We start from the raw sequence: 25,984 nt of genomic DNA, 5'->3' as shown, positions 1-25,984 counted from the left end.
GCACAAAAAACACATTACAGACATCACTATAACTGTAGACAGTAATGAATATAAGTAATGTTCAGGTGAAGAGTAGATGTTTAAGTATTCAGGAAGTTAATAATGAAACAACATTAAGTGAAATCATTTAAAACAGTGTCAGGTGGGGTTGGTGGAGGATTAGTGCCCCTCCCTGTAAAACAATTAACTCTAAGCCCTTGGTCACCCCGTTTGGGATACATGGCGTCTGGCAATGAATGAATGGCAATGAATTTAAAACAGTGACTAAGTTTGTATCTCTCCCAGTCACCAAATCAAACTTGAGAGACTCCCATTTCATTTTAGTACCTGTACTACATAGAGTTGAATGGTTTGATGCTATGGAAAATGGTGAAACAATCTGCAGAACCAAGTAAGCTCACTTCTGCCCTTCCGAGAAAGATGCAAGTGCTTCTGCCCAGAGTACAGTTTGGCCAGTACCCTTCCCTGCTTCAGTACCCACACAAAATACAACTGACAAATGCATTAATTCCCCATTGTAATGCTGCTGCCCAGACCACAGCACACACACCTCATACAACTACAGTCAACACATGTTTTTTTAGTACTGATTGCCTTTAATTTGGTAGATGCTCAGAACATTCAGTAAAATAATAAATTAGTTTAGTACGGAATGCTTTCGTTAATATGGTCATGGTTTATTTCCACAGATGTGTGTGATATCCAAGGAGTTTGGGGTCTGTTATTGCAGGAAGTTGAGAGGTGTCACAGCCAATGAGAACATGCATTGGCTGGGAGAGGTGCAGCAGCTAGTCAAAACATTAATTTGTGTGTGATGTCACAGAGTGTCACTCTCCCAGTGCTCATCAGCATACTAAGACAATAATAGCATACAACATTTCCTCCAAACAGAAGCGTGGATCAGAGACAGCTCTAAATTGGACAAACGCTGAGTGGACCGATATGGCCACCTGACTCTCGTATTTATCAATAGGGTCTTTAATGCATGGTAGTTTAAATCATTGCCATCGTCATCATGTGGGGGCAAATGCCGCAGGGAACTTAGCTTTACTCACCCTCCAACTCCACCCGCCAGGGTCCCTTTGTGCAACCCTCCAGGCAGTGACTCTTCCCCTTCTCTAAGCACTCTACTGGTATCTCACAACAGGCGCAATCGACCTGCTCCAGCCACAAATTCCGTGGCCTTACCTTTGGTCTTCTCCACCTCAGGTTAACTCTCACAGAGATTATCCTGTGTGCAGGATCAACCTCAGGAAAATGTGTCATGTGCCCATGTAGCTGGGGTTGGTGCTGATGTATTACTGTATGTGGGCCCTGATTCAGTCTCGCAGAGTAGTCGCTTATTAGGTACCCAGTTGTACCAGCAATATCCCATGATCCTATGAAGGCACTCAGTACCAAAGGAGTCAATTCACCACTTCAAATAACTGTTTAGTGTCCATGCCATACACCCTTTAAGTAAGACAGGGAGCACCACTGCCTTGAAGATGTGAATTTTTGCCATAAACAAATAACGGCAATATCAAATACCTGAGTTGAGAATTCATAACCCCGTAGGCCAGACCGATGCAACAAGAAAGCTCATCATCTGACCTACTTTTCCTGTATCATGGACCAAAGTAAGTGAATTTTTCCAAGACTTCCACATTCTCACCTCATGCTTGGGCAGACTGAACTTCATCCAACAAGCCTCCAAATGCCTGGACCTTGGTCTTGGCCCAAGAGACCTTTAATCCCAATGGTTTTGCATTCTTATGAAATTCCTTGGTGGCACTCAGAAGTATCTCCATTGACTCCGCTGAGAACTGCATCATCAGCAAACTCAGAATCAGCAACCCTGAATTTGCCAGGTGATGCTTCACAGCAACCTTGGCTCACAGCCTAGGCAGTACCCAGTCCATGCACATGTTGAAAAGCATGGGAGCAAGGACACATCCATCTTACACCACTAATATAATTACTAGAAAGAAGTTGGATGCTCCCCCTTGGCACTTGACAGCACTTTCAGTGCTTGAATACAGGCCAATAATGAGTCGGACTATCTTGATGGGGATCCCACAGAGTTGCTGGTGTTCCCATGGTACCTACTGATTTATAGTACTAAGTCAAACCCTTTCTTGAGATCCACATAGGCTACAAGCAAACCTTGTTGATACTCATGGCAGTGTTCCATGAGAACTCAAAGAGCCAGGATGCAGTCAACTGTAGACTTCTTGGGTGTGAATCCAGATTGCTCAGGCCTCTGAAATGTTAGCAACTGACCCCAGTTACACATCAACAGAACGTAACCAAGAACCTTGCCTGGCACACTGAGCACTGTATTACTACATTATTAGAGTAACTAAGGTCACGCTAGTTTTCTTTCCCATTACAGATAGGGGTGACAGAATCCCTTGTCCAGTCAAGAGGAATATCAGTCTACCAGACGACTTCTATGACTGCATGTACAGTACTGCCCTTCGTGGATTCACCCAGTTTTGATCAGTTATGCTAGGGTGTCACAAACACCAGCTGCCTTCCTGATTTCCTCAAGAGAAGGCACAGTACTGTTAGTTGAGGGGAAAACACTCGGTGTTATACTGCTGATGGAAGCTCTCCACTGGGAGGTTCAGACATACAGTACTGAATACTGCTCTTCAAAGTACTCAGCCCAACAAGTCCTGTACTCACACTTCCTCAACACAAGCTGTCTATCTGCTGTCCAAACATTAGTTAACCTGAGAGGTGGGTCTGGAGTGGAGCTTCTTCAGTGCTTGGTAAGCAGGTTGAAGGTCATTTGTTTGAAAACAGCCTTCCACCTTCTCAGTAATTGCCCCGACATAACTCTCCTTGTCCCATCTTAGCAAAACTCATGCCAGTCAAATCAGAACTTTGTGCTGCTCCTATTCCCCAGCCACTCTGGCAGCATGGCTCACCTAAATTGAGGCCAGTCTCCCTGACATGACAAAATCCCTCCAAGATCTAGGGTAATTACCAATACACCCGTCAGTTACTGTCAAGGTAGCACGTATAAAGGTGCCCCATCATTCAACAGTACTGAGCACCGTAAACCAGTTTGTGAGTACCATTTCATACTCATAAGCACAATTCTCATTCCTGAGTTTCTCAAGATGGAAGTGTTTTTGGTAGCATCATGAGCTTCTCATAGTTTTGATTTGTAGCCTTAGAGTAGCAATAACAAGTCTGTGATCATTAGCAATGCACTCTGCACTCCTGAAAACACAGCAGTTATGAAGGATATTCCAGTGAGTACTAACAATTTATTTAATCTGTGCAACATACTGTCTAGTGTTGGAATACCAAATCCAGCAGTGAAGTTCTGGCCTCTGGAACCAGGATCCAGCACTTCTCAAATTAGGGGACTGCAAAATCCAGAAGTTAAGAACTATTGGAATTCCTGGTTCCAGAGCCATGGGGACCTGCACATTCCTTGAAGTCTTCTCTGTCAGTGCTAGTAACTGCATTGAAGTGTTCGAAGACCAAGAGTACATCTGATGTCACTATTTCACAACTGAATGAAGTTTGATGTAGAACAGCCCTGTCTCTTCAAGATCACTCATCTCAGTTGAAGCATGCACTGTAATAAGAGAGATGAAGCCAAAGGAATGTTTCAACCTCAACAACATTTTATTCTCATCAACTGAGTAACCCAGTTGATATGAGAGACAAAGTGAGCATCCATCGCCATAGTCAGGCCAGTAGTATGTGTAACCATCACTACTGATCTAGTTACGCCTGGTTTGCCTCACTTCTGACAGTGCAGTTGTGCCAACCTTGAAGTCCCCCAATCTCATGACATCATAGTTGGTGCCACCACGATGAATCCCCAAGCCTGGCATCAAAAGGGGGATCTCCCCTTCCCAACAAACTGGGTCTGGGTCAGGCAACACACACTTACCCTGATCCCTCCACCTTTTAATTGTGGTGCAAGATTTAAGCTTTTACAAGGTGTGGATGCAAACCCCACCTCAACCTCTCAAGTCAGAGGAAGACTTGCCACTAGCCAATGGGCAGGGGTTTGGGATCCCTGTCAAAGGTTATCCAGGTTTGATTAAGAGTTTTCTTTCTTGGTGGACCACTAACCAAGGCTAATGAGCTCCACCCACCCCGCTAGATGGCTGTTGATGTAAGTAGCTCATTCACCCTTTAATAGGGCTTGTTTTTTGCCCTGAAGGATGTCAAATCACCCTCCTCACTGACCTATACGCAAGTGGGGTTGCTGGTTTAATTGCCGACAATTCGACCATGAAACAGGTAGTACTAGATTACATGTTTCCATTAGCAGAACCTTGTCTAACATGACAGGATAGTGTCTGACCTAAATGGGCAGTGTAAAAACATAACTATCGGCCTTTATCCCTCCAGACCCCCCTTCCCCCACCATGATTCACATCACAGCATGCATATATGGTCATGGCTGGTAAAAACATCTTGAAATTAAACAAAAACGTTCAGAGTCGAATGCTAATCACCCACCAAAATATGTTGTTGGCCAAGGTACTGTACAAGGTACCTACAAACCAAATTTGAAGAAAAATCGTAAAAGTCTACGGAATTCAATCACCACGGTTCACAAAAAGCCAATCCATATAATAAACAAATATATGGCAACTGGCATTTTTTCGTCTTTGATCAAGTCCTCACCAAAAGTAATAGGCTTTTGCACATTTACATAGTTGATATTTCCTAAAGGTTTGATGAAAATTCGTCCATAGCTTTTCAAGATATTTTGACAAAACACACATACACACTGAAAAAAACTATATCGCCTCGCCTAGCTGAAGGCGGATAATAATTAGAAAAAAAATTGCGAGCTGCGGCTATTGATTTTCCAGTCATCTCTGTGTGGCATCAACAGACCATAATTCCATTTGGAGCGCCCTAACTCACTAGACCACCAGGCATCAATTTGTTCACTACCACTCAGCATAGCAAATGCTTTCCTGGAGTTTAGGGAATAATATACTTCTCACTTTTTTGTGTAATCAGAATCACCTAGAGGTAAAACAACATCGAATGAGTGAATGGTGAATGCCCAGAGGTCAAGGCTGGATCAACGACAAAGCTAATTCTCTCTTGAACAGTTAATGTAATAAGCTTGTCCTCATTGAAAAAAAAAAAAAATTCTAAAAGGCAAGTACACAAAATATAAAAATAGAATAACCCGGCGACCAGTGGCAGCATTGTTTTGGGTGTACAGGCAGAGGGAGTGTTGCACATGCTGTCACAAAAATGAATATTCGGTGTGCAAAAGTAAGCAGAGGGATCTCTTCGTTTGTCAGATTTGTGCATTTAAGGACATTCATTGGATCATGTCTCTAAAATAGTTGGATCGAGGTTTGTTAATGAGGTGACCTAATACCTGGCAAAAAACGAACTGCTTATGATGTTTGGCTTGTATTATCTGATCAAGGTATCGGTGAGTGTTGAGTAGGTATCAGTTGCACAGTAGTAAGGCTAACAAGGGTATGTAGTATGCACTTTGCCTTAGTATCACGGTACCTGCTTAGGAGCCCTGCTGTCATTTCTGATCTAGTGCGTGGTAGTAAGGACAGGAAAATGTATCATCTCAAAGTTACTGATGAATCAGCCAAGAAAAAGCCAAAACTGTGAAGGACTCTGAATACAAGGGCATCTACATAAGTAGAGATGTCACCTTTATTCAACGAAGAGTTGTCCCGTCGGAGGTGCCGGTATGAGAAATTACGGACAGATGTAAACTCTCATCCTCAAGAAGGGACTGCTTATACTTCTCATAGATACTCAAAGAAGCTTCCCAGGAAGCAGCCCAAGGGGGCCTGTGGCTCCAATATGGCAGCCTGAATTGCCTATGTACAGTACACTTGAATGTGTTGGATTGATGACAGATTCTTCTGTTGGAGAAAACCAAGTTCAGAATTCCACTGGCAGTGGCAGGGGAGCACAGTCAGGTCAATCAGGATATAATAGTGCTCCTGCCCCTGTAGCTTCTTTAAGCTTATAAATGATGTAGGTTGCCACAGCATTGTCTGTAATAGGTTTTTAAGAGTTAGGTTTTGCCATTGCAACTTCGATAATTGTCTCAACAAAATCATCCTGGTTTCATCGCTGCTTTCTGCTATTGCTATTACAGAATCATGGTTACTACCAAGTATTCCAGATTCCTTGCTATCCAGAGCTACCTGGATATAATATTGCTTGTACTGATGTGGTTCAAAGTTTCCATAAGCATGGAATCTGTAAGTAAACAAGAATTTATCCATTACATATTTGGACTGTAATAACTGCCCAAATGTTCATGCAGTTCACTTAGCTACTTTTAATATTTATATAGCATTTGTGTACTGCTCACCTTCAAATGCTCCTGAAGATGTTCATACCTTAATAAATTTCCTAATAGAGTGTTGTACAATAAGGGGCTCCAAATTCTGGGTGACTTTAATATACCCTATTGATGGGACTAACACAGACACCATGTTTGCGGACTACAACCCACACACTCAAGCTTATAATAATAGTTTTAACTCCACTGGTTTATCCAATTGGGTAAACCTATGCACTTATATACCGTCCAATAATACTTTAGGTTTAGTTTTAACAACTGAGGAAGACTGGTGGTACTGTTAAATCTTATGTCCCCTTGCTGGTTGTGGTCACATACTGCACCCATTTTATTTGATTACCGTACCACTTTATGGTTGATTCTGAGGCAAGTGCAACTGAAGCCGGTATTAACAGGCACAACAGTAAAAGATCATTGTTCAGAGGTAAATGGTGTGATTAACAAATGATTATCTCAGGTTGATTGGGGTTATGATTTTCACCTCTTATCTGTAGATGCAATGCTGGCTCAATCGGTAGAGAGGTGGCCTGTTGTCCTACCGGACCCAGGTTCAAATCCCCACTGGGGCAGGGAACAGTTTAACGATTTGAATTTCATGTAAAACAGACTTTACTGATCTACCAGAATACCCATCGACATGTCATAAAAATACCCCTGCAAATACCAATACACCAGTCCTGTATGAGACAACCCTAGCATGTATTCAGTATGGACGGTGGGTGTTAGTGCCGAAGTGGTGACATGTAGAGGTGTATGATATGTAGGAGGACTACTGGGCCTTGGGAGCAGGCTGTGAAGCCTATGCCCGGAGTCAAAGCACATAAAGAAAAAAAATATTACACCCTCTTATAGGATCTCTTGGCCCTCTGTATGAGTCAGCCCCCTCTCCTACCACATATAACCCTCCAGAGAGTCTCAAAAGGGAACGTAGTAAAGCTTGGCAACACCTCAAGGATATAATTGCCAATCTCGTGAATCTGTACAGGCCTTGACCAACTACTGTACAGTGCTTTAAACAATAGGTACAAAAACTTTTTTATTCATTCCCAGATTTTACATGAGCAAACACTGGTTAACAACTTAAAGATAATCCTAAATCTTTTCACCTGTACATAACAAACCAAAAAGTACCGGTAGGTGCTCCATCTGTAGGTCCTTTAACCCGTTCCATGTCGTGTCTGTTTACCATACTGTATATACGGACAAACCTATAGTGGCCCAGAATGTTGTAGCTTTATCATCATCCAGACCTCTTTTCCCACCATTGGGCAGGGTGAGGAATAGCAACGTCCAGACATCCTGAGTTTGCCCAATTCAGTTGGCAACACTTCCATTCACTCATCATTCAAGCCCAGGGAATCCTGGCTCTGTCAGATAGGCCAGTCCTTATACATATGGATCAACTCGTAGTGGCCCAAAATGCCAGGTCCATACATATACCAGCACGGTTTCATGAACATATGCACAAAATTATTTGTGTCTGCCCATTGTATGACAGAAAATGGGAAGGCAGACACCCCTCCTCCCCTCCTATGAGAGGGAGGGTGGTAGAGGTCATTTTAAAAAAAAAAAAAAAAAAAAAAAAAAAAAAAAAAAAGGTGAAAATACATAAAATTAACACGGAACCCCAACTTCCCATCATCATACGGTAGAGTCAACTGTGGCTGCATTACGTACACCAGGTTGCATTTCCACGCTACAAGTACTCCATGCATCCACCCACTCCACACCAAAATGTACTATCCATCCACATCAGTCACTGACAGTACCGGTATCTGAAAGTAGCCACCTGATGCAAATCTGGGTCACGCCATGCTGCCAAGGATACTTTGCTTACTCCCGACTTCCAGTTGAAGTTTGAGAACTTCAAAGTGACAAACTAACCGATAGTGATGCGTAAATAGTGTATATAATGAAAGTAATACTGCATAAGTAAATAGAAGTAAATCATGAAATCAAGTACTGTAATGTAAGGAAAATAATGTAAGAAATGTGTGATTTGCCATAACTAATGTGACTGTGTGTAGCATGAGTGTTTATTTTGCCTTATGTGACTGTTTATAGTGCCATATACCAATATACTGTAATTAAAAACAAAAAAAAAAGTGAGTGAGAAAATACATAAAATTACTTTGCATGGAACCCCTAATTCCCATTATCATAGTTTTGACTGTGGCCTCATTACATAAACCAAGTTGCATTTCCTTAATATAAGCACTCCATGCATCCACCCACTCCACACAAAAATGGACTACCATATCTATTCACATCAGCCATTGACAGTAACTGGAAGTAGCCATCTGACGGAAATCTGGGTGTGCTGGACCGAAACAGCTGTTTTCAGGTGGAAAATAGCCAATGTGAGCACTTTTACTAGGCTTATTTAACCACTTTTCAGGTCTGTTCATGGAAAAAAAAAAAAAAAAAGTTGAAAATTGAAGGCACTGGGGGTCACACAGCCTCCCAAACCCTCGGCGCTGGGGGCCAGAAAGCCAACAAAGGCTTCAGCACGGAACGGGTTAAGAGATTCTGATGGTTCTCTTGTTGAGGATTGTAGCACTATGGGTGAAATGTTTGCAGACGGCCTTGCTTCTGTATACACAATGAGAGTACTTAATCCTTCAGACCATAAATTGTTTGATGGAGCTCTGAACTCTTCTCACCATAACCTTGTCTGATATATCCAAAAAACTATTGGAGTTAAATGCTAGTTCTGATATGGGTCAAGATGGCTTATGTCCCAAGCTCTTAAAGTCTTGTCCAGCTCTGACACTGCCCTGTTTGATATTTTTAGGAGCATCATTAGTACTGTACTGGTGTTCTCCCAGCTTAATGGAAAATGTCTGAAATCGTGCCTGTCTTTAAAGAAGGCTCACATCTTATTCCACAAAATTATAGACCAGTAAGCCTGACCTCGGTGTTCTTCTTTGAGGCTGGTGATTATCATTTTGGGAACAGTGTTGGTAATGTGAAAGATGCCATCATGAGTGATGGCAGCAGAACCCTCACCCAGCACTTGCTGGGCCACCTCTGCTGTCTAGTGCATTGTGATATGATTGGTGTTACCGACACAGTAGGTTTACATGAGGTACGGTAGCATCTTCCGCCACCTGTTTTTAACAACCTCCTTGCTATCATCATCCCTGGCAGCAACCTTTTTTTCTTTTTTTTTAAACACTTTCCAAAATTGTTTTAGTGTTGTTTCTTGAGGGACTGCATCTGAAGGTGTTGATATGTCAACCTCAAGGCCAGCCCAGTCCTCAGATGCCATTGCTGCCACCTCAGTCCCTAAGTCAGTCACCTCTCTTATAGCTTCATAGGTGCAAGTTTCAATGGCTTCCTGGTCAAGAGGTTGAATAACACTAGTAGTGTTTGGTGACAGGAAAGCAGCCTCAGCAGCAGAGTGACTCTTGACAAGATATTGCAGATGACATGGACAATTGCCCATAACCAAGACTAAAAGAGCGACTTTTCTCTCTGCAGTGCCTCTTGGCTGTGGGAACAGAAATTTTACCAAACCACTCCAGTATAAACGACATCCATCCCTTGGAATTTTGCATCCATTGAACACCCAGTTGCTCCATATTTTCATACTGCAGCGCACTTGGCTGTACAACTTATGAATCACCAAAGGCATTACTTAGATTTGCCTGTGTCATTACTGGCAGACAGTAAAATATGGCACTCTTTGGAGGCCTTGTACCCATGCACTGACCTTTCCTTTGTCAAAATGGTGGAAGAGGGAAGGCATTTCCTAAAAAGACAGTTTTTTCCATATTGAACATATGATCTAATTGTAACCACTGTCCTCTACCACCTTCCTAAAGGAGCCAGGGAAAGCATAGGCCACGGCCACGTCCACAGCCCCTGCCTCACCGCACACTCGTGAATGGCACAATTACAGTATTTGTGCTCGTGGCATCTTACAGACCAGTTGTTGTACGCAAAGAAGGGTGGAGGATATTCTTCTTGCATTTCTTGAGCACCTTTTCCATAAATTTCAACAGCTTTTCAGCTGTTGATATTAAAGTGCCTGTACTGTACTGTTTACTACCATATTCACATCCCCTGAGCACAGATGAACTTATAAAGCACTTTTTCTGTTCTCATTAACACATCATTTCTCACATAGGAATGCCTTCCTACTTTAACACTTCCTAGTTTGACTGTGTACTTTATCTTTTCATGGCACTTACACACTCTGCACACTGTCAGCACATTTATGTACGGTAGTGCTTTGCGATGTTGACCAGACACTCCTTAGCATCAGGCTGACACAGATTCCCTCTTTTCCTCTCGAGACAAAGGCACACAACAAGCCCTATCACTAGCACCACTGATGGATGTAGCAGGAGACTGGAAAGCCATAGCACATCAAAGAGCACTGAGATTGTTGCACAGCACTAAGATCGCATGGGATTTTACCATGGGCAGGGAAATCAGGGATGAAGGTTGGCTGGTGGAGACAGTGGGGAGAGGGAGGAGGGTGCATTATGTGCATCTGCAGCAGTCATGTTTGGCAGCCATTTTGGCATATACAGCACTGTATTACCATGCGGGACTTTCGAATCTTGTCACAGACAGAAGCTGGCGTCTGGGATTTTCCCATGCAAGCTGGGTTTTTTCCACATTTGTTGGGCCAGATCTGGGTTTATCTTTCTGCATTTAATGTGTTTAGCACAAATCAGTCCTGCATAAATTGAGGGTCTACTCATTAATGTGTACACCTCACCTCCAGGCAGGAAGTTCTGATTCATTGGTGAGATGCCAAATCATATACTTATCACTACAGTGATTTGTTGTTCACTCTGTCAGATAATGCATTAGAATGTCCAAATAAAAGTCCAGTGTTTGTTTTTTCCAGGAATTATTTGGAAGGGTAGAAAAGTTCAGTGTTACGGTAACTAGTTGCACCATACCGTATTGTTTTTATTGTTCAACATTGATTCTGGTTTAATATTTTCCTACTTTAATCTGTGTGTTGTGTTTGATGCAGCCCGAAGACCTGATGCACATGCAGCACTGCAACTTGCTGTGTCTGCCGGAGAACTACCAGATGAAGTATTATCTCTACCATGGATTGTCCTGGCCACAACTCTCGTATGTGGCTGAGGATGACAAGGGGCAGGTGGTTGGGTTAGTAAGATCAATGTTTAATTTTTGCTCTTATTTACTTAAGGTATTATAGATGTATGAGGTAGGTGGAGGCATCCACCATCCACACCCTCAGTGTCATGCTACCATTAGTTGCGTGTACACTGAGTGACATACCTAATGGTTTCATATAGCCCAAAAAATAATTTATTATGGTGATGTGTTGGATGGTAGCCCAGGAAATTGTTTACTACATAGGGCAATTACCAAAATAATCAGATGGATCCCTGATGGTTTAGTGGGTTAAGTTCCATAAGGGTTTGCATCCAAATGTAGGTTGTTTATTATTCACACAGGCAAGGTGCCCATGTTGCCCAGGTAAAAAACTATTACTGCATACTGGCAGTGTCTGGGCTCCTAGGGAGCCATCTCCCAGTGGGAGATATACCCCAAGGTCCCATTTTACCCACTGGACCTGTGTTCCCTTTTGGGCCCCTTTCCTGAAGGATATATTCCCCATGGACTTATTTTCCCTTTACCCACACACTCATCATCCTGCCCACCCACCAGTGCAGCCCCAACACATCTACTGACCCACCCATACACACACACACACACACACACACACACACACACACACACACACACACCTACCCCCTCACATACACACACACACACACACACACACACACACACACACACACACACACACACACACACACACACACACACACACACACAGTAATGCCTCTCATGGAAGAATGACTGGCACCCTTTCTGTAAATGTCAAGACTTGGCAGCCCAGTCCCATGATCCAACACTCATGGTGGGGCAAAAAGTGGATCTGTTGATAGATTGATTGTAGATGAGTGCATAGGATTTATTGCTGGTCACACTTGCCTTAAATATCTGGACTGGGTACAGTACCTTAACCCAAAGCCTCTGTGTTCCTGATGAGGCAGTAAAGGATTGGATGATGATTGGAGCCATTGCCCAGTATGGGATTAAACAGTGGGAGAGTTTGGAATGGAAGATGAATGGCTACAGCTGTCATACTTGGCACTGTGTTTATTGGTCGTCACACCAGCCTTTAATCTTTTTGCTGAGTAGTGCACCTGAGTTTTCAGGCAACCACCAGGTTTTATGCCAAATGCTTATTCAGAATATCCGAAAGTCACACATTCTATGCATGTGGTATACCCAGAAATCTATTCATGCTGACATCAGACTATTATGTTCCATCATCATTATCTGGACCTCCATTCCCACCCAAGGGCAGGATGAGGAAACACTGAGAGAAATTCTACCTTTTCAAATGGTTAAATAGGAAGAAGTGTCAGAATGATTATGAGGAGGATTGGTGATGGTGATGATTATGCTGACTAGAATGGTGATTATTATTCCAGGTATGTACTTGCCAAGATGGAGGAGGAGAGTGAGGAGGACCCACATGGACACATCACCTCCCTGGCAGTGCGCAGAAGTCACAGGTTAGAGTAAGGCTGTTTGTATACTCTATCTATTGCCAGACTCCTTAATTCTGTAAAGGATGGCCACAAACGTATCACCTCCATGTCACCCTGTCCCCTGCCATTTCACTGCCCTGCTCCCAGCTCACACCCCCCTCTCTCATATACTTCTCCATCTCATCACACACACACACACACACACACGAACAGCCGGAGAGAGAGGACGTCCCAGGCATCGCTCCTGACCTTGAGTAGTTTCAGGAATTTTGTCTGTCCTGTCTCCTAGGGTCTTTCTTTAAATTTAAAATAATGAAAGTTGGTAGACTACCAAAAATGTAAAGATTTGTTGGCAATAGTATACATGAATGTTTGTGGCTTATTGGTAACAGCTGTTTAGGTACTTGATCGGTACGTTAAAGATGGCCGAAAATGTAAACAATGAGGGAATGGAATTTCAAGGATTTGATGCTAATACTAATGTCATGGACCTAGTGAAAACATTAATTATGAGGATTAGTGAACTCGAAAAAAAAGTAGAGAATCTAGTGATAAAGGATGTGTCAGGAAATACGGAAACCACCATACAGAGTCTAATCCAGTCCAACGAAACAGCCAATGAAGAGATTAAGAATTTGAAGCGGGAAAATGTTGAACTGAGGAGGAAACTTGAAGAGAGTACCAATAAAACGGAGAAGGTGAGTAATGTACTAGAAGAACACAAGGCAAAGTGGGCACACGTAGAGGAAGAACAGAAAGAAGTGGTCAGCTTAAGAGAGATCATCCAGGAAGAAAGGGAAATGAACAAGAAAGAAATGGAAGAAAATGTAGTGAAAATACTGAAGAAAAAAGAGAAAATAGTGAGAGAAACTGTAGAAAGGAACAGATGTGTGATAGTATTTGGAAACAGGGAAGTGGAAGAAAAGGTTAGGTTCGCAAGACTCGAGAGAGACACGAACATGGTGAGAGGAATATTAGGCAAGATTCACCCCGAAGGAAACAAGTGGGTAAAAGAAATTGAGGAAGTAAGGAGGATAGGGCCTTATAAGAAAGGGGAAACAAGACCAATGAGAGTCAAGTTTACATCAGAAAGTGTAATAAATGAGATACTTAAAGTGACCTGGAAATTAAGCAAAGAGGCGGGGATGGAAAATATTATAATAAGAAAAGATCTGAATGAAGAAGAAAGAGAAGCTTTAAAATCATTAAAGGAAGAAGTAAAGGAAAAAAATGATAAGAGGAAAGAGGAAGAACGTAATACTTTTTTTTGGAGAGTATTGGATATGAAAGTAAGGAAATGGTATTTAAGGAAATAGAAGTGAAGGAAATTAGTGGGGATGGTTGTGAAAGATCAGAAGTTGAGGAAGTGGTACGGACAGAGAGTAGGAGAGAAGAGGGTATTAATAATGTCAAAAATAATTTGAAGGTGATATATACTAATGTTGATGGTTTCATATCGACAAGGATCGAAATTAATGATTTCTTGAGAGAACATGAACCTGATGTCATGTGCTTTGTAGAGACCAAATTAAGAGAAGATATTGATGTTCATTTGGGAGATGGTAAATACAAACTGTGGAGAAAAGACAGAAAAGAAAAAAAGGGAGGAGGAGTGATGATAGCAGTGAAGAACAACATAAATGTAGATACTGTGGAAATGGGAGAAGGCAGGGCTGAAGTGATATATATGAAATTAGAAACTGGAGAGAATGTTAAGAGAGATATGGCGGTAGTGTATGTTCCCCCAAAGACGAGAGCATGGAAGGATGACGAATACCATGAGATGTTGTCAGATATGGCTAGCTACTTGCAAAAAATAATTGAGAAAAGCAATAATATAATTTTGGTGGGTGACTTTAATTGTAAAGAGGTGAACTGGGAGGAATGGTACTCGGGAGGCGGCGAGGATTCGTGGGGTACTATGTTATTAAATATAATAATGAATAATGTGATGACGCAGTGGGTCAAAGAAGAGACACGGTTTCGAGGTGAGGACACACCAGCAAGGTTAGATTTACTGTTCACCAAAGAACCTGATGTAATAGAATCATTGGAATATCTCTGTCCTTTGGGAAAAAGTGATCACGTGGTCATTGAGTTCCAGATGTTAATAGGAAACGTCGAGCCAAGAGACGAGCTTCATAGACAGGGAAGATACAACTTTGGCAAAGCAAATTTTACAGGATTGAGAAACTTTTTTGAAAATGCGGATTGGAGAAAATTCAGAGAAACAAGAGAGATACAGAGGAAGTGGGATATCTTTCTAGACCTCTATAATTTGGGAGTGGAAAAATTTGTACCAAGAGTAAGAGGGAAAGAAAACAGGAAAAAGGAGTGGTTTAATAGAAGGTGTATGATAGCCAAAAAAGAGAGAGATAAGGCGTGGAACAATTGGAGAAAGAGAGGTAACGACAGAACAAAGGAAGAATATAAAAGAACAAGAAACGAATACACAAGAATACGTAGGGAAGAAGAAAGGAATTTTGAAAAAGGTATAATTGACAAATGCAAGGATGAACCCAAACTGTTTTATAGATTTGTTAATGGCAAACTGAAACAAAAGGAAGGAATCACCAAGCTGAAAGTAGATGGAGAGGTCTTTAATGATGCGGCAATGCAAGCAGAAATAATGAACAAACGTTTCCAGTCAGTTTTCACTAAAGAAAAGGAGCTTGTGGAAGGGGAGGGAGTGATTAGAAATGTTCCGATGATGAAAGATATAAAAGTGGAGGTGCAGGAAGTGTATAAATTACTGGAAACTCAAGATGTAAGGAAAGCCCCAGGACCTGATGGAATTTCTAATTGGGTACTGAAGGAATGCAGAGAACAACTGGCGGATAAAATTCACAGCTTAATTGTATGCTCACTGGAAGAGGGGAAAGTGCCAAAAGAATGGAAGAGGGCAAATGTGGTACCAATTTCCAAGGGAGGAAACAGGGAAGAACCCCTGAATTATAGACCAGTGTCTCTAACCAGCATGGTCGCAAAATTGTGTGAGAGAATCCTGAAAGACAGATGGATAAAATATCTGGAAGAGATGAATATTTTGGCTGAATGTCAGTTTGGATTCAGAAGTGGAAGGTCATGTGTTTCAAACTTGTTGAGCTTTTACTCAAGAGCGATTGATGTGGTACAGGAGAGAGATGGTTGGGTGGATTGTGTGTACTTAGACTTAGAGAAGGCCTTTGACAAGGTACCTCATAAGAGACTAATGTGGAAACTAGAATATATAGGAGGACTAAAGGGGAAACTTCTGGAATGGATGAGAGACTTTTTGAGAGACAGACAAATGAGGACAGTAATAAAGGAAAAGATGTCTGGATGGAGGGAAGTAACAAGTGGAGTCCCTCAAGGCTCAGTGTTGGCGCCAGTAATGTTCCTGATTTATGTAAATGATATGGTAGATGGAGTGAACGGTTATGCGAGTCTGTTTGCTGATGATGTAAAGATCTTGAGGAAGATAGAGGTTGAGGAGGATTGTAAAATACTGCAGGAGGATTTGGATAGGATACACAATTGGAGCCGGACGTGGGAAATGAAATTTAATGTAAAGAAATGTAAAATATTGGAAATGGGTAAAAGTACCAGGAGACCATCACTGAATTATTTTTTGGGTAATGAATTAATCACAAAAAGGAGAGAAGAGAAAGATTTGGGAGTGCTGGTCCAAGATAGTTTGTCACCAGAAAAGCACATTAACAAGATAGTTGGAGAGACTTATAAGCTCTTGACTAACATAAGAGTAGCATTTCATTATATGGATGAGGAAATGATGAAAAAATTGATAGTGGCCATGATCCGCCCCAGGTTAGAACATGCAGCGGTAGTGTGGTCCCCACACTAAAAGAAAGATATAAACAAGATTGAGAGAATACAAAGAACAGCAACCAAGATGGTCCCCAGTCTGACAGACCTGTCATACAGAGAGAGGCTGGAAAAACTGGATTTGCCTTTGTTAGAGGAAAGGAGAAAGAGGGGAGACATGATTGCGGTGTTCAGGACCATGGTGGGAGTAGATAAAATTGACAAAGAAGATCTGTTTGTATGGGATAAGAGAGCAACAAGAGGACATGGAATGAAATTGAAAAAGTCAAGCTGCTTGAAGGATATCAAGAAATATAGCTTTCCTTACAGAAGTATAGACTTATGGAATAGCCTGGACAAAGAGATCGTCCAGTCTAAAAACATAAACGAGTTTAAAGTTAAATTCGACTTATTGAGAAACAGCGACGGAAACCCACGAGCATAGTACATTCCGTGTATATCACAATTAGGTATATTCTTAAATATTTGGAACGACTTAGACAAAGAGGTGGTGCATGAGAAAAACATTCATGTGTGTAAAGGTAGACTTGATAAATGTGGATATGGAGACAGGACAACACGAGCATTGCTCAATTCCTGTATACTACAAATAGGTAAATACAAATAGGTAAATACACACACACTTTAACTTTGTCTAAAATTGGTACTGGTATCTTTCCATCATGAATCTTGTAGCAATATTATAATACTGGAATATTATGCCAGTCATGAAGAATTGTCATGAAAAGGATGTGTAAGTACAGTATGTTGGTGTCTTTATAAATGATAAAATACAGCACATACAGTCATAGTATTATCTCTCTCTGTCATTGAAGTACATGGAACGTGCTGCACAAGGACAAATTCTCAGCCAGGTTAAGTTGAATGAGTACAGTATTGTAAAAACAAGTTATAACTCCAGTATAATGATGGATTGTTTTTTTTTTTTTTTTTTTTTTTTTTTTTTTTTTTTTTTAAATGCGAGGAAGAAGGAACCAAAGGCCATGAGCCCGCAGTAACAGTTCCCTCCAAGAGAAAAATAAAATACAATATAGAGCCAAATTCAAGATCCGATCATTTTGAGATGCCTGGACACACTGCGTTTGAAAGACTGGCGATCATAGGCAGCAGGAAATACAGACAGAGGGAGACAGTTCCAGAGTTGACCTGTTGCATAAATGAAAGACTGGGAGTAACGGTTAATTCTTGCATTAGAGAGTTGGACAGAAAAAGGATGAGAGTCTGCTGCCAGACGGGTGCTACGCGCCCGTCGTAGAGGTGGAGGAATGCAAGCAGACAGTTCAGAGGAGCAGTGACCATTAAAGTAGCGATAGAAAAGAGATAAAGATGCAACAGTGCGGCGAAGAGACAGAGGTTGAAGGGAGTCAGTAAGAGGAGGAGAGTTAATGAGACGAAAAGCCTTTGACTCCACCCTATTGAGAAGAGCTGTATGAGGGGAGCCTCCCCACATATGAGAGTTGTACTCCACACATGGGCGGATAAAACCCCTGTATAGAGTCAACAACTGCGCAGGGGTAAAGTAGTTCTGTTTTTTCCACATAACTCCTCTTGACATCTGCTGTAGTGTATTCTTACCACTACCAAATTATTTAATTCAAGTTACAAAAGGTCTCTTATATTTTGATTGCTATATAAGGAGCACATCCTGAGTGAAAAATTCATCAGGAAACAGCAGGAAGAAAACTAGAAAAAGACATCCCCAGGCTGATTGGATTAAATTCATTTTATTATAGTGATTGATGGGGGCACTCACCATCCACTCACTCAGTGTAGTGCTGCTCTTGGGTGCCGGTCCTCTCCTTTCTTCCTTCCTTCTTTCCATTCTTCCTCTTCTGTCGCTCTCTCCTTCATTCTTTCCTCTCCTTCTGACTGCGGGCGACATTACACTGAGTGACAAAAAGAAACATACAGTACTACTCTGGGTGATAACCAAATAACGGGGCCTTGTAGTTTAGCGGGCAATTAAAAGTGCTCCAATTGGATTGAGCCGGTTCAGGTATATATCCAAGGGATGGTTGGGGTTTATTGCACATGTAATGGTACTCAGGGATGAGTGAGACTGGTCACTCTCTTCTTAAATGTCAGGACCAACTTTCCTAGCCCCAGGCTGCTATGCATCCCATGGGGAAACACTGGATTAGATGAATGAATGAATGAAATTAAATTGGTGATGAATTAACATATTTTCTTTACTTAAAGTTGCCTTTAAAAATTATAAAGTTGTTTTGATGTCAGTTTTTTTCTTCTTCTTCTTCTTCTTTTTTTTTTATTTTTTATTTTATTTTTTTTTTTTTTTATGCATCAGTTATGAAATAGGATTTTGCTTGCACATATCCAAGACAAATGATATGGACTGATTATGCTTGACAGACTGGCATGCTGTTGATAGTTATCATCATCATCATCGTCATCATCTAATCCTGTGTTGCCCCATGAGGAGTGTATGAGCCCGGAGCTAGGCAAGTTTGTCCTGACATTTAAGATGAGAGTGGCCAGCCTCACTCATCCCTTAGTGGCATTATGTGAGCAGTAAACCCCAAACACCTCTTGGATATAAATTGACACAGGCTCAATGCCCACTAAACTACCAGGCGCCCTAATTTGGTTATGTGGTTACAACGCAGCTTAGGAAACAGTTTCCTGGTGTACAGGAGACCATTTGGCTTGTCACTCAGTGTAGAGTCACCCATAGACTGAAGGAAGAGGAAAGAATGAAGGAAAGAAAGACAGAAGAGGAAGGAAGAGAGGAAAGGGTAGTCACCCGAGAGCAGTACTACATTGAGTGAGTGGATGGTGATTGGTGAGCGCCCCCACCTACCACCTTGATAGTACCCGAGCCCCGTGAGGGGCTACCAGAAGAGGCTGGATGACTTCATTGCTGATGCCTGTCCAGGATGCAGCACAGCACCCCATACTATTAAGCACATTATGGAAGACTGCATTGCACACAATCACCTATGCCAACAACACAACATACACTCTTTGAGAGCTCTGTGGGAAAGCCCGGTCTCGGCCATGGCCTTCCTAAGGGACTCGGGGCTGTTCGGCCAGACTACCTAGGGAACAACTACTACTACTACCACCTTGATAGTTCTCCCCCTTTATATTGTACCTATCTTTGTTTCAGTATCCTTTGTCACCCAGTCTTTAGATGGGGAAGATTTGGAGCGACCATGGTATCCCAGATGTTACAAAATACATTATACACTGATACAGTGAGAAACATAGATTTTTCATAATATGTCACTGTGTTTGCATCACACTTATGGATATCTTTTACTGTACTCCCTAATGCATCATATCAAAAAGGGTAAACTTAACAGTGAGGAAACATATTAAATCTTTGTTAACCTAGGAAGGATAGCCAGCAGATGACAGTGAGTAGAAATGGTGGAATATTAGGCAGATTTGTCCCTGACTGCTCAGTGCCAGACCCAGGAACACATTAAATAAGTGATTTTTTTCAGTATCTTATAATTAGTGTTCCTTCTTCCAAACCTTTTCCGGGAGCTGTACATCAGAGTAACCAGACTTGTTCAACCATTTATATCCAACTGTATCTCCAGACGTTTTATTGACACATCATTTCCCATCTACACTTTTTTTTTCACCTTTTTCTTTGTTTTCTTCATCTTCATCCCTTTCTTCTTCCTCCCTTCCCCGCCTCCCTTTATAGATGCACTCCACATGGACCTGCATTGTCTGACAAACATGTGTTATATACATCTTTAAAGGGAAAAAAAAAAAAAAAAACAATGTTAGGCCTCTGTGGTGAAGTCACATTTGTGGAAGTTCAGCATATGTATGAATGATTGTATAGCCCATTATATTGGTCATCCTGTTGATTGTTTTCCCTCATTCTTTGCTTTCTGAGTCCTACCTCACTCCATCCTCAGGTGGGAAAGAAGTCAGAATAATCTGTTTATCTATCTATCTATTGCCAGACACCTCATTCCCGTTTGGGGTGGCCACAAACAAATCGCCTCCATGTCGCCCTGTCCTCCGCCATTTCACTGCCCCGCTTCCAACTCACACCCCCCCTCTTTCATATACCTCTTCACCCCATCCCTCCATCTCATCCTCGGCCTCCCCCTCCCTCTTCCCCCTTCCACCTCACTCACATATACTTTCTTCGTCACTCATTCACCCTCCATCCTCTCCACATGGCCAAACCACCTCAGTGTGTTCCTCCTAACGCTTCCTATCACATCCACATCAACACCACAACGCTCCTTTATATCCTCATTTGTCAGCCTGTCTCTCCATGTGACTCCACAGGCTCCTTTTAAATAACTCATTTCTACTGGTCTCACTCTTGCCTTGTGTCCTTCCAGCAACGTCCAAGCTTCACTTCCATACGTTAGAGTTGGTATCACAATACTGTCATACAGTATAGTAACTTTTTCACTTCCATGCTCACATCCCTGCTTCTTATCACTGCTTTCAAGGAACCAGCAACCTTTCTTCCCTGCTGAACCCTTTCAAGCACTTCACCCTGCAAACCTCCATCCTTACTCATCACACTACCCAAGTACTTAAACGTACTCACATTTTCCAATTCCTCACCATCCAACCTCGCTGTACATTCACTGACTTCACCTCTCTCAAAGACTATCATTTTACTCTTCCCAACATTCACCTTTAGATTCCGTTTCTTACACACTCTCCCAAACTCATCCACCAAGCCTTGCAGCTCTCCTTCGTCTTCACTCAACAACACAGTACGGTATCATCTGCAAACAACAGTACAGGGAGTTTCCAAACACTACCCTCTCTCACCAGGGCCACTCCAACATCCACTACCCTACCTTGTACCTCTTTTATTACCCCATCCATGTACAGATTGAACAACCATGGAGACATGACACATCCCTGTTTCAACCCAACCTTCAAAGGAAAAATTCACTCAGTTCACCATCCACACGCACTGCAGCCTTAGCCCCATCATACATACTCTTCACAGAATAATGATGGTGACTTTATCTTCTAATAAACAATGGTTTCATTGAACTTTCTAGAAACTGTATATCATAGGAAGCAGACTATTATGCAGCCATTTTGCCCAGAAAATTTCCAAACTTTATTTTTTCTCTTTTTACCCAGTTATTAGGCTTGTGAGATTGAACCAGATTTATGAGGGGCTGAATATGTGAATGAACATGTGGTGCATTTCACTGTGCATGCTGTTAGATTTCTGCTTCGCTTTCCTCTTTCCTTGGTCTTGGGGGCTCCACCTCACACCATGTTGATGCAGTAATGGCTATAATTTATTTATTTATTTACTTACTACATTTACTTACTTTGTATTTATTTATTTATTTTCATGGTCCACAGACGATTAGGGCTGGCTCAGAAGTTGATGGATCAGACTGCTCGAGCAATGGTAGAGTGCTTTAATGCCAAGTATGTCTCACTCCATGTACGCAAGTCTAACAGAGCTGCCCTCAATCTCTACACCAACACACTCAAATTCACGTAAGTCACTGGTAATACACTCAAACCTCGATTTAAGGGACTAAATGGGAAATCAACTTGTCCCCTACTTGAAAATGTCCGTTATTTTACCACATATAAAGACAGTCTTATTATGAAATGCAATTATTGTTTCACTTATATTACTTGTTTATATGATTATGAATATTATTTTATGGGTACTGTATAAAGAAACATATTAATGTGTATAACCTAGATATTACGTATCATTTTTGAATGGTCATGTCCGTTTGTCAGATAGAATTTGGAGTCCCTTACATCAGAAATCCCTTAAATGGAGGTCCCTTAAATCGAGGTTTGAGTGTATTATGTTGTTACAGTTATTCCTGATTATAAGATACTGTACCATTTTTGACATTTTTTGCTGTTAGTCTCTTCAGACAGAGGACTTCTTTTTAAACTTTATTCTTCATACTGCCAAACAATCATATTCCAAAAATAGCTCATACTGGATGAGTTAGATTTAGCTCCCATTATCACCTGCACTCCCTGAGGACTGTTTCTAAGGTAATAAAAAAAAAACTGATTGTAGCATCTGTGAGATATATAATATATCATCAGTCTGGGGGAGGGGAGTTAATTCCACTTTCAGTTACTGAGAGATTGTCAGTTGAATTCATGGCAGCGTACAGAGGCATGTTTTTAGCTTCCCTGATTTACAGTACAGTACTGAGGAATAAACACCTACATAGCAGCATGCCCCAGTATGTGATGGAGTTAAGTCAAATGAAAACAGATTGTATGTTGAGAAATCACATACTGAGGTCAGTGTAGCATGGGTTCAATAGGGATAGGGAGGGGTCAAGGGCCATGTAACCTAAATTTGCAAAAAAAACATTTCTGCCACACACCTGAAGTATGTCCTAGGCCCATTTGAGTTGTCACCAAGGGTCCCCCACCCCACCCCCTGAGGCTGGGGGAGAGCAGTGCAGTGTTTTCCAAGGCACAAGTTTCAGCATTTCACACACAAAAAGTTATCTCTCCACTTCATATTGCTTACAGCACTATTTGTCATCCATTTGCACTGGTTTTGTGATACTGGTGGTGTTTCGATGCTCATGTACACTGGGCAGCCATCTTGGCTCAAACATATGACTGTTTACTGACACAGGTGGCATGTGTCCTCACGGGAGCATCTCTCTCGGCCATCAGAAAAATCGTGTAAGTGATGTTCGCTATCGTTAACCTGAAACTGAATGCTTGTATAAGTTTTCATTGATTGTTCTATCAATCGATCACATATTCAGCCATCGCAAGCCAGGGCATGACTGTACTCATTTCATGTGCAGGCCAGTACAACAGCTTGTTCAGAACACTGTACTGTATTACAAAACCTCCTCCTGACAATCACCCATTAGAGGCATCCTTAAATAGAGCTGATTGAGTACACCTAGCTAGGCTTAGATCAGGACATCACCCAACCCTCCACAGCAACCAGCTTAAATTCAGGTTGGTTGGAGTCACAGATGTCATGTGCCCCACTTGTATAAACAACACAGTGCACATAATGAAGCTCTGAATAGAACATGCCACACTAAGAAACAGACACAACAGTGGTGTAAGGAACGTATGGGACAGTTTCATAGGGGCAGTAGCTTACCTGTGGTGGACAAATCTGCTCAATCATGCAGACAAGGGTTAAGCAACAGCAACAACAACAGCAGTACAGTATGAGTTGTATGGAAAAAGTTTTGATATTTTGGAATACATCCCAGACTCATATTGTACTGGTATTGAGGAGTGTGTGTATCAGTCCTGGTTATCTTGCTACACACCTGAATTCCAGATACAATTATTATATAATACTGGGATCTTTCAGAAAGACCCAGTGTTGTTCTGTATGCAGTGAGTTTTTGTAGCTGAGTTTAATCTTCCACATTACTATACTTGCAACATAAGCCTGTTTCTTGCAGTGTCCTGGAATCCACACATCCTTGCACCCATCTGTCCTCTCCACCCACCCTCTCCACTGCACTGCCCATCCACCCACACACCTTGTGCTCTGATGAGTCAGAAAAGGATTGGATGATGGATGAACAGATATTTATTTTTACTTTCTTTTTTTTTCAGGATTTCAGAAATTGAGCCGAAGTATTATGCAGATGGTGAGGATGCATTTGCCATGAAGAGAGACCTGTGCTCCTTTGCCTTACAGAATGATGTCACGCCAGCAGACCCTAGTTCATTTTTTGACAACAAGAAGAATGAAGAAAAGGAAAAATGATTATGAAATTTAGAGGTCTTTACATTTAACTCCTTCAGTCTGATAAGGTGTCGTTTAGATTGTTCTTGCTTCCTCTAGATGATTTTATTCAGTTTAATAGGGATTTTTGGATTTGGACGGATTAGATGCAATCTTAATAAACCCCTTCACTATAGTCAGTTTGTTTTTACCTGATGGAACTGGGTCACATTCATACCTTGGATACCTGGACTAGGCCGTGGTTTTATGAAATTCAGTGAGCATTAGTTATGAAGTAGGAATGAGTCACTGGTTACCAGTCAAATTGACTTTCCAGTCTGACTACACTAGATCATTTGAGCTGAAAGGGGTTAGGGCTCATCATCAGGTTAGAACAAACATACCAGAAATCTTTAAGTTGAATAAATATCACCTGGTGGCAACAGGAATGAAATAATTATCATTGGGAAGGAATTATTTTTTTTTCTTTAAGTAGTTTAGTATGTCTTAAAAATCTGCTCATAAAATATAATTATGAACACAAATGTTATTGGTAAAATACATCCTCTGTGAGGTATGTGTTTAACCAGCTTTAATATTTAATTATATTTTAGATACAGTATCTGATGAGAGCTTGGTGAAAATTTGGGTGATTGTTACCTGAATATGAATAAACCTGTTCATTATCCAGGAATGTTATCAAGATCCACGTGAGTATATGACAAAATATCCTTCATGTAGCAAGCTTGGTACCAAGCATAACATATTGTATGATTTGGTGACTGTAGACTGAGATTGTAGCTCAATCTTCAGTTCTTCATGCCATCCCAAGTGATCCTCCATACAATAAGTCAACTTTATTTACCTTGTCATTACAGTATCTGTAAACAGTATGTCTGTATTATAATTTTCCTTTTTTAAATAGATTTTTTGCTATTACTGGTAAGCCCACCGTTAATTTTAGAAAAATTGTAAAGTTTCATTACCAGTTACTAAACCTGTGTACCAGCTTCCTGCAGTTTACAGTACCAGTTGGCTGGAAGAAGTTGTGATACTTTAGAATACATCCTTGACCTTATAACAAGGACTGCATGCTTAGAACCCTATTTACATGTTGTGTGCAGACTATTAAAGGCAACTGCAGTATCATGTAACCCAATTACACTTCCTTTTATATTCTGGAGGTATTGCGAGTACAGTATATATATGTCATGTTGAACAGTATACACTGGCAATTGCACCTCACCATGGTGAAGAATCCTGATCTGACCATGGTGAGGTGTTGTCAACCACAAGGGGTTAACAGTTCCCTGCATGGTGTATGTTTTGTCTGCACCTGTAGAATGGCCCCTACTGCAGCAGTTGTATGTCTTTGGTTAATGGGTCACCTTTTCCAAGTTGACTGGAGTTAAGCAACAGGTGTAGGAACTATGTTTCATTGCGTAATCCACTCACCTTTATCATGTCACTTGTTCAATGTGATCCAAATAGAACATAATTCTGATAGGCAGAACCTACAAAAAATTATTAAGAAGAGAGAAACCTGTACTTTACACAGGAAAAATCATCCAATATATTACCAATATGCCGGAAATCGAACCC

At 41.4% G+C, this 25,984-nt stretch overlaps 1 protein-coding gene across 1 annotated transcript in view; it reads left to right on the top strand.

Moving 5' to 3' along the window:
* LOC145418774 (late secretory pathway protein AVL9 homolog) overlaps positions 1 to 25,267 on the top strand; it is a 134,381-nt gene extending 109,114 nt beyond the window's left edge. Inside the window, exons 19-25 of the mRNA XM_080287108.1 lie at positions 3,552 to 3,574; positions 8,297 to 8,316; positions 9,151 to 9,163; positions 11,319 to 11,458; positions 12,823 to 12,906; positions 22,042 to 22,182; positions 24,271 to 25,267. Coding sequence (XP_080143234.1) covers positions 3,552 to 3,574; positions 8,297 to 8,316; positions 9,151 to 9,163; positions 11,319 to 11,458; positions 12,823 to 12,906; positions 22,042 to 22,182; positions 24,271 to 24,424 — 575 coding nt within the window. The 3' untranslated portion in view covers positions 24,425 to 25,267. The remainder of the gene's footprint in view (positions 1 to 3,551; positions 3,575 to 8,296; positions 8,317 to 9,150; positions 9,164 to 11,318; positions 11,459 to 12,822; positions 12,907 to 22,041; positions 22,183 to 24,270) is intronic.
* The last annotated feature ends 717 nt before the right edge of the window (positions 25,268 to 25,984 follow it).

This window comes from Coenobita brevimanus, chromosome 116 (assembly GCF_032717465.1).
Source record: "Coenobita brevimanus isolate Jiangsu-jjx chromosome 116, ASM3271746v2, whole genome shotgun sequence".
Taxonomy (NCBI): domain Eukaryota; kingdom Metazoa; phylum Arthropoda; class Malacostraca; order Decapoda; family Coenobitidae; genus Coenobita; species Coenobita brevimanus.
Note: the sequence above shows the minus strand (reverse complement) of the source record. Positions and strands in the feature narration are given on the sequence as shown.